This window comes from Oncorhynchus clarkii, chromosome 6, assembly GCF_045791955.1.
Source record: "Oncorhynchus clarkii lewisi isolate Uvic-CL-2024 chromosome 6, UVic_Ocla_1.0, whole genome shotgun sequence".
NCBI classification, from domain to species: domain Eukaryota; kingdom Metazoa; phylum Chordata; class Actinopteri; order Salmoniformes; family Salmonidae; genus Oncorhynchus; species Oncorhynchus clarkii.
In genome coordinates this window covers 1,185,001-1,200,000 of record NC_092152.1, presented here as the reverse complement: position 1 = coordinate 1,200,000, position 15,000 = coordinate 1,185,001, and the positions used below count along the sequence as shown (strand labels likewise).

The 15,000-nt window shown below is 41.7% G+C and overlaps 1 protein-coding gene across 1 annotated transcript in view; it reads right to left on the bottom strand.

Annotated features, from left to right (window-relative positions):
- Positions 1-15,000, bottom strand: part of LOC139411816 (transducin-like enhancer protein 4) — an 89,118-nt gene that overhangs the window by 72,884 nt on the left and 1,234 nt on the right. Inside the window, exons 2-3 of the mRNA XM_071158556.1 lie at positions 10,486-10,560; positions 8,540-8,789 (exon numbers count right to left, since the gene is read on the bottom strand). Coding sequence (XP_071014657.1) covers positions 8,540-8,789; positions 10,486-10,560 — 325 coding nt within the window. The remainder of the gene's footprint in view (positions 1-8,539; positions 8,790-10,485; positions 10,561-15,000) is intronic.

Below are 15,000 nucleotides of genomic sequence, written 5' to 3'. Positions count from 1 at the left end.
AAACTACTGAAACCTGTTATAGACCACCTGAAACCTGTTATAGACCACCTGACTGTATTAGAGAAAACTACTGACTGTATTAGAGAGTACTACTGAAACATGTTATAGACCACCTGACTGTATTAGAGAAAACTACTGAAACCTGTTATAGACCACCTGACTGTATTAGATAGTACTACTGAAACCTGTTATAGACCACCTGACTGTATTAGAGAGTACTACTGAAACCTGTTATAGACCACCTGACTGTATTAGATAGTACTACTGAAACCTGTTATAGACCACCTGACTGTATTAGAGAAAACTACTGAAACCTGTTATAGACCACCTGACTGTATTAGAGAAAACCACTGAAACCTGTTATAGACCACCTGACTGTATTAGATAGTACTACTGAAACCTGTTATAGACCACCTGACTGTATTAGATAGTACTACTGAAACCTGTTATAGACCACCTGACTGTATTAGAGAAAACTACTGAAACATGTTATAGACCACCTGACTGTATTAGATAGCACTACTGAAACCTGTTATAGACCACCTGACTGTATTAGATAGTACTACTGAAACCTGTTATAGACAACCTGACTGTATTAGAGAAAACTACTGAAACCTGTTATAGACCACCTGACTGTATTAGAGAAAACTACTGAAACCTGTTATAGACCACCTGACTGTATTAGATAGTACTACTGAAACCTGTTATAGACCACCTGACTGTATTAGAGAAAACTACTGAAACCTGTTATAGACCACCTGACTGTATTAGAGAAAACTACTGAAACCTGTTATAGACCACCTGACTGTATTAGATAGTACTACTGAAACCTGTTATAGACCACCTGACTGTATTAGAGAAAACTACTGAAACCTGTTATAGACCACCTGACTGTATTAGAGAAAACTACTGAAACCTGTTATAGACCACCTGACTGTATTAGATAGAAACCTGTTATAGACCACCTGACTGTATTAACTACTGAAACCTGTTATAGACCACCTGACTGTATTAGATAGTACTACTGAAACCTGTTATAGACCACCTGACTGTATTAGAGAAAACTACTGAAACCTGTTATAGACCACCTGACTGTATTAGAGAAAACTACTGAAACCTGTTATAGACCACCTGACTGTATTAGAGAAAACTACTGAAACCTGTTATAGACCACCTGACTGTATTAGAGAGTACTACTGAAACCTGTTATAGACCACCTGACTGTATTAGAGAAAACTACTGAAACCTGTTATAGACCACCTAACTGTATTAGAGAAAACTACTGAAACCTGTTATAGACCACCTGACTGTATTAGATAGTACTACTGAAACCTGTTATAGACCACCTGACTGTATTAGAGAGTACTACTGAAACCTGTTATAGACCACCTGACTGTATTAGAGAGTACTACTGAAAACTGTTATAGACCACCTGACTGTATTAGAGAAAACTACTGAAACCTGTTATAGACCACCTGACTGTATTAGATAGTACTACTGAAACCTGTTATAGACCACCTGACTGTATTAGAGAGTACTACTGAAACCTGTTATAGACCACCTGACTGTATTAGAGAAAACTACTGAAACCTGTTATAGACCACCTGACTGTATTAGATAGTACTACTGAAACCTGTTATAGACCACCTGACTGTATTAGATAGTACTACTGAAACCTGTTATAGACCACCTGACTGTATTAGAGAAAACTACTGAAACCTGTTATAGACCACCTGACTGTATTAGATAGTACTACTGAAACCTGTTATAGACCACCTGACTGTATTAGAGAGTACTACTGAAACCTGTTATAGACCACCTGACTGTATTAGAGAGTACTACTGAAAACTGTTATAGACAACCTGACTGTATTAGAGAGTACTACTGAAACCTGTTATAGACCACCTGACTGTATTAGAGAGTACTACTGAAAACTGTTATAGACAACCTGACTGTATTAGAGAGTATTACTGAAACCTGTTATAGACCACCTGACTGTATTAGAGAGTACTACTGAAAACTGTTATAGACCACCTGACTGTATTAGAGAGTACTACTGAAACCTGTTATAGTTTCTGTATTAGAGAGTACTACTGAAACATGTTATAGACCACCTGACTGTATTAGAGAGTACTACTGAAACCTGTTATAGACCACCTGACTGTATTAGAGAGTACTACTGAAAACTGTTATAGACCACCTGACTGTATTAGAGAGTACTACTGAAACCTGTTATAAACCACCTGACTGTATTAGAGAAAACTACTGAAACCTGTTATAGACCACCTGACTGTATTAGAGAGTACTACTGAAACCTGTTATAGACCACCTGACTGTATTAGAGAGTACTACTGAAACCTGTTATAGACCACCTGACTGTATTAGAGAGTACTACTGAAACCTGTTATAGACCACCTGACTGTATTAGAGAGTACTACTGAAACCTGTTATAGACCACCTGACTGTATTAGAGAGTACTACTGAAACATGTTATAAGCCACCTGACTGTATTAGAGAGTACTACTGAAACCTGTTATAGACCACCTGACTGTATTAGAGAGTACTACTGAAACCTGTTATAGACCACCTGACTGTATTAGAGAGTACTACTGAAACCTGTTATAGACCACCTGACTGTATTAGAGAGTACTACTGAAACCTGTTATAGACCACCTGACTGTATTAGAGAGTACTACTGAAACCTGTTACCACCTGACTGTATTAGAGAGTACTACTGAAACCTGTTATAGACCACCTGACTGTATTAGAGAGTACTACTGAAACCTGTTATAGACCACCTGACTGTAAACCTGTGTTATAGACCACCTGACTGTATTAGAGAGTACTACTGAAAACTGTTATAGACCACCTGACTGTATTAGAGAGTACTACTGAAACCTGTTATAGACCACCTGACTGTATTAGAGAGTACTACTGAAACCTGTTATAGACCACCTGACTGTATTAGAGAGTACTACTGAAACCTGTTATAGACCACCTGACTGTATTAGAGAGTACTACTGAAACCTGTTATAGACCACCTGACTGTATTAGAGAAAACTACTGAAACCTGTTATAGACCACCTGACTGTATTAGATAGTACTACTGAAACCTGTTATAGACCACCTGACTGTATTAGAGAAAACTACTGAAACCTGTTATAGACCACCTGACTGTATTAGAGAAAACTACTGAAACCTGTTATAGACCACCTGACTGTATTAGATAGTACTACTGAAACCTGTTATAGACCACCTGACTGTATTAGATAGCACTACTGAAACCTGTTATAGACCACCTGACTGTATTAGAGAAAACTACTGAAACCTGTTATAGACCACCTGACTGTATTAGAGAAAACTACTGAAACCTGTTATAGACCACCTGACTGTATTAGAGAGTACTACTGAAACATGTTATAGACCACCTGACTGTATTAGATAGTACTACTGAAACCTGTTATAGACCACCTGACTGTATTAGAGAAAACTACTGAAACCTGTTATAGACCACCTAACTGTATTAGAGAAAACTACTGAAACCTGTTATAGACCACCTGACTGTATTAGATAGTACTACTGAAACCTGTTATAGACCACCTGACTGTATTAGAGAGTACTACTGAAACCTGTTATAGACCACCTGACTGTATTAGAGAGTACTACTGAAAACTGTTATAGACCACCTGACTGTATTAGAGAAAACTACTGAAACCTGTTATAGACCACCTGACTGTATTAGATAGTACTACTGAAACCTGTTATAGACCACCTGACTGTATTAGAGAGTACTACTGAAACCTGTTATAGACCACCTGACTGTATTAGAGAAAACTACTGAAACCTGTTATAGACCACCTGACTGTATTAGATAGTACTACTGAAACCTGTTATAGACCACCTGACTGTATTAGATAGTACTACTGAAACCTGTTATAGACCACCTGACTGTATTAGAGAAAACTACTGAAACCTGTTATAGACCACCTGACTGTATTAGATAGTACTACTGAAACCTGTTATAGACCACCTGACTGTATTAGAGAGTACTACTGAAACCTGTTATAGACCACCTGACTGTATTAGATAGTACTACTGAAACCTGTTATAGACCACCTGACTGTATTAGAGAGTACTACTGAAAACTGTTATAGACAACCTGACTGTATTAGAGAGTACTACTGAAACCTGTTATAGACCACCTGACTGTATTAGAGAGTACTACTGAAAACTGTTATAGACAACCTGACTGTATTAGAGAGTATTACTGAAACCTGTTATAGACCACCTGACTGTATTAGAGAGTACTACTGAAAACTGTTATAGACCACCTGACTGTATTAGAGAGTACTACTGAAACCTGTTATAGTTTCTGTATTAGAGAGTACTACTGAAACCTGTTATAGACCACCTGACTGTATTAGAGAGTACTACTGAAACCTGTTATAGACCACCTGACTGTATTAGAGAGTACTACTGAAAACTGTTATAGACCACCTGACTGTATTAGAGAGTACTACTGAAACCTGTTATAAACCACCTGACTGTATTAGAGAAAACTACTGAAACCTGTTATAGACCACCTGACTGTATTAGAGAGTACTACTGAAACCTGTTATAGACCACCTGACTGTATTAGAGAGTACTACTGAAACCTGTTATAGACCACCTGACTGTATTAGAGAGTACTACTGAAACCTGTTATAGACCACCTGACTGTACTGAAACCTGTTATAGACCACCTGACTGTATTAGAGAGTACTACTGAAACCTGTGTATAGACCACCTGACTGTATTAGAGAGTACTACTGAAACATGTTATAAGCCACCTGACTGTATTAGAGAGTACTACTGAAACCTGTTATAGACCACCTGACTGTATTAGAGAGTACTACTGAAACCTGTTATAGACCACCTGACTGTATTAGAGAGTACTACTGAAACCTGTTATAGACCACCTGACTGTATTAGAGAGTACTACTGAAACCTGTTATAGACCACCTGACTGTATTAGAGAGTACTACTGAAACCTGTTATAGACCACCTGACTGTATTAGAGAGTACTACTGAAACCTGTTATAGACCACCTGACTGTATTAGAGAGTACTACTGAAACCTGTTATAGACCACCTGACTGTATTAGAGAGTACTACTGAAAACTGTTATAGACCACCTGACTGTATTAGAGAGTACTACTGAAACCTGTTATAGACCACCTGACTGTATTAGAGAGTACTACTGAAACCTGTTATAGACCACCTGACTGTATTAGAGAGTACTACTGAAACCTGTTATAGACCACCTGACTGTATTAGAGAGTACTACTGAAACCTGTTATAGACCACCTGACTGTATTAGAGAGTACTACTGAAACCTGTTATAGACCACCTGACTGTATTAGAGAGTACTACTGAAACCTGTTATAGACCACCTGACTGTATTAGAGAGTACTACTGAAACCTGTTATAGACCACCTGACTGTATTAGAGAGTACTACTGAAACTGTTACTGACTGTATTACTACTGTGTATAGACCACCTGACTGTATTAGAGAGTACTACTGAAACCTGTTATAGACCACCTGACTGTATTAGAGAGTACTACTGAAACCTGTTATAGACCACCTGACTGTATTAGAGAGTACTACTGAAACCTGTTATAGACCACCTGACTGTATTAGAGAGTACTACTGAAACCTGTTATAGACCACCTGACTGTATTAGAGAGTACTACTGAAACATGTTATAGACCACCTGACTGTATTAGAGAGTACTACTGAAACCTGTTATAGACCACCTGACTGTATTAGAGAGTACTACTGAAACCTGTTATAGACCACCTGACTGTATTAGAGAGTACTACTGAAACCTGTTATAGACCACCTGACTGTATTAGAGAGTACTACTGAAACCTGTTATAGACCACCTGACTGTATTAGAGAGTACTACTGAAACCTGTTATAGACCACCTGACTGTATTAGAGAGTACTACTGAAACCTGTTATAGACCACCTGACTGTATTAGATAGTACTACTGAAACCTGTTATAGACCACCTGACTGTATTAGAGAAAACTACTGAAACCTGTTATAGACCACCTGACTGTATTAGAGAGTACTGTTACTGAAACCTGTTATAGACCACCTGACTGTATTAGAGAGTACTACTGAAACCTGTTATAGACCACCTGACTGTATTAGAGAGTACTACTGAAACATGTTATAGACCACCTGACTGTATTAGAGAGTACTACTGAAACCTGTTATAGACCACCTGACTGTATTAGAGAGTACTACTGAAACCTGTTATAGACCACCTGACTGTATTAGAGAGTACTACTGAAACATGTTATAGACCACCTGACTGTATTAGAGAGTACTACTGAAACCTGTTATAGACCACCTGACTGTATTAGAGAGTACTACTGAAACCTGTTATAGACCACCTGACTGTATTAGAGAGTACTACTGAAACCTGTTATAGACCACCTGACTGTATTAGAGAGTACTACTGAAACCTGTTATAGACAACCTGACTGTATTAGAGAGTACTACTGAAACCTGTTATAGACCACCTGACTGTATTAGAAAGTACTACTGAAACCTGTTATAGACCACCTGACTGTATTAGAGAGTACTACTGAAACCTGTTATAGACCACCTGACTGTATTAGAGAGTACTACTGAAACCTGTTATAGACCACCTGACTGTATTAGAGAGTACTACTGAAACCTGTTATAGACCACCTGACTGTATTAGAGAGTACTACTGAAACCTGTTATAGACCACCTGACTGTATTAGAGAGTACTACTGAAACCTGTTATAGACAACCTGACTGTATTAGAGAGTACTACTGAAACCTGTTATAGACCACCTGACTGTATTAGAGATTACTACTGAAACCTGTTATAGACCACCTGACTGTATTAGAGAGTACTACTGAAACCTGTTATAGACAACCTGACTGTATTATAGAGTACTACTGAAACCTGTTATAGACCACCTGACTGTATTAGAGAGTACTACTGAAACCTGTTATAGACCACCTGACTGTATTAGAGAGTACTACTGAAACCTGTTATAGACCACCTGACTGTATTAGAGAGTACTACTGAAACCTGTTATAGACCACCTGACTGTATTAGAGAGTACTACTGAAACCTGGTATAGACCACCTGACTGTATTAGAGAGTACTACTGAAACCTGTTATAGACCACCTGACTGTATTAGAGAGTACTACTGAAACCTGTTATAGACCACCTGACTGTATTAGAGAGTACTACTGAAACCTGTTATAGACCACCTGACTGTATTAGAGAGTACTACTGAAACCTGTTATAGACCACCTGACTGTATTAGAGAGTACTACTGAAACCTGTTATAGACCACCTGACTGTATTAGAGAGTACTACTGAAACCTGTTATAGACCACCTGACTGTATTAGAGAGTACTACTGAAACCTGTTATAGACCACCTGACTGTATTAGAGAGTACTACTGAAACCTGTTATAGACCACCTGACTGTATTAGAGAGTACTACTGAAACCTGTTATAGACCACCTGACTGTATTAGAGAGTACTACTGAAACCTGTTATAGACCACCTGACTGTATTAGAGAGTACTACTGAAACCTGTTATAGACCACCTGACTGTATTAGAGAGTACTACTGAAACCTGTTATAGACCACCTGACTGTATTAGAGAGTACTACTGAAACCTGTTATAGACCACCTGACTGTATTAGAGAGTACTACTGAAACCTGTTATAGACCACCTGACTGTATTAGAGAGTACTACTGAAACCTGTTATAGACCACCTGACTGTATTAGAGAGTACTACTGAAACCTGTTATAGACCACCTGACTGTATTAGAGAGTACTACTGAAACCTGTTATAGACCACCTGACTGTATTAGAGAGTACTACTGAAACCTGTTATAGACCACCTGACTGTATTAGAGAGTACTACTGAAACCTGTTATAGACCACCTGACTGTATTAGAGAGTACTACTGAAACCTGTTATAGACCACCTGACTGTATTAGAGAGTACTACTGAAACCTGTTATAGACCACCTGACTGTATTAGAGAGTACTACTGAAACCTGTTATAGACCACCTGACTGTATTAGAGAGTACTACTGAAACCTGTTATAGACCACCTGACTGTATTAGAGAGTACTACTGAAACCTGTTATAGACCACCTGACTGTATTAGAGAGTACTACTGAAACCTGTTATAGACCACCTGACTGTATTAGAGAGTACTACTGAAACCTGTTATAGACCACCTGACTGTATTAGAGAGTACTACTGAAACCTGTTATAGACCACCTGACTGTATTAGAGAGTACTACTGAAACCTGTTATAGACCACCGGACTGTATTAGAGAGTACTACTGAAACCTGTTATAGACCACCTGACTGTATTAGAGAGTACTACTGAAAACTGTCTATGTAAACAAAAACACAAAACAAAATAAATGAATGGAAAGCGGATTATCTAGTGTAACCCCTAGTAGAGTTTCAGTGTTTACCTCTGTCGGTGTTGTCCTTGTGTTTTTTGTCCTCCTTTAGGGGCAGCTGATGGGCAGCGAGAGCGGAGGAGAGGGCTAGGAGGCTGCTGCTGCCTGCGGTGGGTAGGGGGGCAGAGGAGAGGGCCAGGAGGCTGGCGCTGCCCGCGGTGGGTAGGGGTGGTTGAGGGGGTTGGTGCCCAGAAGGTTGGGTCATGAGGGGCACCGGGAGGGCAGGGCCATGACACAGGTGCTGGGCATGGAGCTGCTGCTGCTGAATACACACACACCATTGTCATTACCACTCTACAATAGACACAGAAAGCGAGAGAGAGAGACACTAAGAGAGAGAAAGAGACACTCAGAGAGCGAGAGACACTCAGAGAGCGAGAGACACTGAGAGAGAGACACTGAGAGAGAGACACTGAGAGAGAGACACTGAGAGAGAGAGAGAGAGAGAGACACTAAGAGAGAGAGACACTAAGAGAAAGAGAGAGAGAGAGACACTCAGAGAGAGACACTAAGAGAGAGAGAGAGGAACTCAGAGAGAGACACTGAGAGAGAGAGACACTGAGAGAGAGAGAGACACTAAGAGAGAGAGAGAGAGAGACTCAGAGAGAGACACTAAGAGAGAGATACACTCAGAGAGAGAGAGAGAGACACAGAGAGAGACACACAGAGAGAGAGAGAGAGAGAGAGAGAGAGACACTAAGAGAGAGAGAGACATAGTGCCAACTGTAAAGTTTGGTGGAGGAGTAATGATGGTCTGGGGCTGTTTTTCATGGTTCAGGCCCTTTAGTTCCAGTGAAGGGAAATCTTAACGCTATAGCATACAATGACGTTCTAGATGATTCTGTTCTTCCAACTGTTATAGCAGCAATGTTCCAATATCTAGTGGAAAGCCTTCCCAGAAGAGTGGAGGCTGTTATAGCAGCAAAGGGGGATCCAACTCCATAGTAATGACTTAGCAGAAGAGTAGAGACTGTTATAGCAGCAAAGGGGGGACCAACTCCATATTAAAGCCTTCCCAGAAGAGTGGGGGCTGTTATAGCAGCAATGTTCCCACATCTAGTGGAAAGCCTTCCCAGAAGAGTGGAGGCTGTTATAGCAGCAATGTTCCATCATCTAGTGGAAAGCCTTCCCAGAAGAGTGGAGGCTGTTATAGCAGCAATGTTCCAACATCTAGTGGAAAGCCTTCCCAGAAGAGTGGAGGCTGTTATAGCAGCAATGTTCCAACATCTAGTGGAAAGCCTTCCCAGAAGAGTGGGAGGCTGTTATAGCAGCAATGTTCCCACATCTAGTGGAAAGCCTTCCCAGAAGAGTGGAGGCTGTTATAGCAGCAATGTTCCATCGTCTAGTGGAAAGCCTTCCCAGAAGAGTGGAGGCTGTTATAGCAGCAAAGGGGGACCAACTCCATATTAAAGCCTTCCCAGAAGAGTGGGGGCTGTTATAGCAGCAAAGGGGGGACCAACTCCATATTAAAGCCTTCCCAGAAGAGTGGAGGCTGTTATAGCAGCAAAGGGGGATCCAACTCCATATTAATGACTTAGCAGAAGAGTGGAGGCTGTTATAGCAGCAAAGGGGGGACCAACTCCATATTAATGACTTAGCAGAAGAGTGGAGGCTGTTATAGCAGCAAAGGGGGACCAACTCCATATTAATGTCCATGATTTTGGACTGAGATGTTCGACTAGCAGGTGTCCACATACTTTTAGTCATGTAGTGTATGTAATCTACAGCTCCATATATAATACTGTATCGTAGTAAAACATTTGTACAAGTGGGGACATTGCTTAGTGGTAACAATTAGGGTTATGGGTTTGGTGGTAAGGTTGCCGTTAAGGTTTTGAATGGGAATCAATAGTTTGGTCCCCACAAGGTTAGTAAAACAAACAAGTGTGTGTGTGTTTGTGTGTGCGTGCGTGCGTGCGTGCGTGCGTGTGTGTGTGTGTGTGTGTGTGTAGACATACCCCGATGATAGAGTTTAGTTCAGCCATGGTGACCTGTTTTGCTCTTTCCACCGCCTGGACCACCTGCTGCTGGTGCTGATACACGCAGAAATAAAGACATTGAGAGTTGGAGACAGAGACAGAGACACAGGGAGAGACAGAGGGAGACGGAGACAGAGGGAGAGACACAGGGAGAGACAGAGGGAGACGGAGACAGGGGGAGAGAGACAGACACAGGGAGAGACAGAGGGAGACGGAGACAGAGACAGAGACACAGGGAGAGACAGAGGGAGACGGAGACAGAGGGAGAGAGACAGAGACACAGGGAGAGACAGAGGGAGATGGAGACAGAGACAGAGACACAGGGAGAGACAGAGGGAGACGGAGACAGAGGGAGAGAGACAGAGACACAGGGAGAGAGACAGAGGGAGACGGAGCAGAGACACAGGGAGAGACAGAGGGAGACGGAGACAGAGACAGAGGGAGACAGAGCGACAGAGGGAGACGGAGACAGCGGGAGACAGAGAGACAGAGGGAGAGGGAGACAGAGAGACAGAGAGAGACGGAGACAGAGACAAAGGGAGACCGAGGGAGACGGAAACAGGGAGACAAAGACAGAGGGAGACGGAAACAGAGACACAGGGAGACACAGGGAGACAGAGGGAGACAGAGGGAGACAGAGACAAAGACACAGGGAGACAGAGACAGAGGGAGACAGAGACAGAGGGAGACAGAGATACAGGGTGACAGAGGGAGACAGAGACAGAGGGAAACAGAGACAGAGGGAGACAGAGACGGAGGGAGACAGAGACAGAGGGAGACAGAGACAGAGGGCGACAGAGACAGAGGGAGACGGAGACAGAGGGAGACGGAGACAGAGGGAGATGGAGAGAGGGGGAGACAGAGACAGAGGGAGACGGAGACAGAGGGCGACAGAGATAGGGGGAGACAGTGTCAGAGGGAGACGGAGACAGAGACACAGGGAGACAGAGGGAGACAGAGACAGAGACACAGGGAGACAGAGAGACGGAGACAGGGGGAGACAGAGGCAGAGACACAGGGCGACACAGGGAGACGGAGACACAGGGAGACAGAGAGAGAGACACAGGGAGTCAGGGGGAGACAGAGACAGAGGGAGGCAGAGACAGAGACACAGGGAGACAGAGGGAGACAGATACAGGGGGAGACAAAGACAGAGGGAGACGGAGACAGAGGGAGACAGAGACACAGGGACGGAGGGAGATAGATACAGAGGGAGATAGAGACGGCGGTGAGATAGAAATAGGCAGATTGAGATACAGGGAGATAGAGACAGGGGAAGATAGAGATAGAGACAGATGGAGATAGAGACAGAGGACGATAGAGACAGGGGGAGGTAGAGACAGATGGTGTCGCACGCTGGGTATGTACATAGTCAATGGTTGGCTTCGAGGGGACTCCATTGGTAGGTACACCTATAGCTCATCCCTTGGCAGTAGTACTGTAGACTAGTTTATCACTGACCTCAACCCAGAGTCTCTCAGAGCGTTCACAGTCAGCCCACTGACACCCGTATCAGACCACAGCAAAATCACAGTCTACTTGAACAGAGCAATACTCAATCATGAGGCATCAAAACCAAAGGAACTGAGTAAAATTAAGAAATGCTATAGATGGAAGGAATGCAGTTTGGAAACCTACCAAAAAACTATTAGGCAACAACAAATTCAATCCCTTTTAAACAATTTCCTGGGTAAAACTTTCCACTGTAATAGTGAAGGTGTAGACTTGGCAGTAGAAGATCTTAACAGTATATTTGACCTCTCAGCTTCCCTAGCAAATCTAAAAATCTCAAATAGAAAACCGAAGAAAATGAACAATAATGACAAATGGTTTGATGAAGAATGCAAAAATCTAAGAAAGAAATTGAGAAACCTGTCAAACCAAAAACCTAGAGACCCGGAAAACCTGAGTCTACGCCTTCACTATGGTGAATCACTAAAACAATACAGAAATACACTACGGAAAAAGAAGGAACAGCACGTCAGAAATCAGCTCAATGTAATTGAAGAGTCCATAGACTCCAACCACTTCTGGGAAAATTGGAAAACACTAAACAAACAACAACACGAAGAATTATCTATCCAAAATGGAGATGTATGGGTAAACCACTTCTCCAATCTTTTTGGCTCTATAACAAATAACAAACAGCAAACATATATACATGATCAAATACAAATCTTAGAATCAACTATTAAAGACGACTAGAACCCACTGGATTCTCCAATTACCTTGAATGAGCTACAGGACTAAATACAAACCCTCCAACCCAAAAAGGCCTGTGGTGTTGATGGTCTCCTTAATGAAATGATCAAATATATAGACAACAAATTCCAATTGACTATAATAAAACTCTTCAACATCATCCTTAGCTCTGGCATCTTCCCCAATATTTGGAACAAAGGACTGATCACCCCAATCCACAAAAGTGGAGACTAATTTGACCCCAATAACTACCGTGGGAAATGAGTCAACAGCAACCTTGGGAAAATCCTCTGCGTCATCGTTAACAGCAGACTCGTACATTTCCTCAATGAAAACAATGTACCGAGCAAAAGTTAAATTGGCTTTTTACCAAATGACCTTACAATAGACCATGTATTCACCCTGCACACCCTAATTGACAGCCAAACAAACCAAACAAAGGCAAAGTCATCTCATGCTTTGTTGATTTCAAAAAAGCCTTAGACTCAATTTGGCATGAGGGTCTACTATACAAATTGATGGAAAGTGGTGTTGGGGGTAAATCATATGACATTATAAAATCCATGTACACAAACAACAAGTGTGCAGTTAAAAACACACACATTTCTTCCCACAGGGTCGTGGGGTGAGACAGGGATACACCTTAAGCCCAACCCTCTTCAACATATATACCAACGATTTGGCGCGGGCACTAGAAAGGTCTGCAGCACCCGGCCTCAGCCTACCAGAATCTGAAGTCAAATGTCTACTGTTTGCTGATGATCTGGTGCTTCTGTCACCAACCAAGGAGGGTCTACAGCAGCACCTAAATATTCTGCACAGATTCTGCCAGACCTGGGCCCTGACAGTAAATCTTAGTAAGACCAAAATAATGGTGTTCCAAAAAAGGTCCACTCGCCAGGACCACAAATACAAATTCCATCTAGACACTGTTGCCCTAGAGCACACAAAAAACGACACATACCTTGGCCTAAACATCAGCGCCACAGGTAACTTCCACAAAGCTGTGAACGATCTGAGAGACAAGAAGGGCATTCTAAGGCAAGAAGGGCATCCTATGCCATTAAAAGGGACATAGAATTCAACATACCAATTAGGATCTGGCTAAAAATACTTGAATCAGTCATAGAGCACATTGCCCTTTATGGTTGTGAGGTCTGGGGTCTGCTCACCAACCAAGATTTCACAAAATGGGACAAACACCAAATTGAGACTCTGCATGCAGAATTCTGCAAAAATACCCTCCGTGTACAACGTAGAACACCAAATAATGCACGCAGAGCAGAATTAGGCCGATACCCACTAATTAGCAAAATCCAGAAAAGAGCCGTTACATTCTAAAACCACCTAAAAGGAAGTGATTCCCAAACATTCCATAACAAAGCCATCACCTACAGAGAGATGAACCTGGAGAAGAGTCCCCTAAGCAAGCTGGTCCTGGGGCTCTGTTCACAAACACAAACAGACCCCACAGAGTCCCAGGACTGCAACACAATTAGACCAAATCATGAGAAAACAAAAAGATAATAAAACTTGACACATTGGAAAGAATTACCAAAAAACTGAGTAAAGTAGAATGCTATTTGATGGTAAACAGAGTACACAGTGGCAGAATACCTGACCACTGTGACTGACCCAAACTTTAGGAAAGCTTTGACTATGTACAGACTCAGTGAGCATAGCCTTGCTATTGAGAAAGTCTGCCGTAGGCAGAAATGGCTCTCAAGAGAAGACAGGCTATGTGCGCACTGCCCACAAAATGAGTTGGAAACTGAGCTGCACTTCCTAACCTCCTGCCCAATGTATGACCATATTAGAGACACATTTTTCCCTCAGATTACACAGATCAACAAAGAATTCGAAAACAAATCCAATTTTGATAAATTCCCATATCTACTAGGTGAAATACCACAGTGTGACATCACAGTAGCAAGATGTATGACCTGTTGCCACAAGAAAAGGGAAACCAGTGAAGACCAAACACCATTGTATATACAACCCATATTTATGCTTATTTATTTTCCCTTGTGTAGCCTTAACCATTTAAACATCGTTGTAACACTGTATATTTACGTAATATGACATTTGTAATATCTTTATTCTTTTGAAACTTCTGTATGTTAAATGTTTACTGTTAATTTTTATTGTTTATTTCACTTTTGTATATTATCTACCTCACTTGCTTTGGCAATGTTAACACGTTTCCCATGCCAATAAAGCCCCTTGAATTGAATTGAGATACAGGGAGAGAGACATTGTAGTATATGAATATGTATACAGAGAATCAAATAT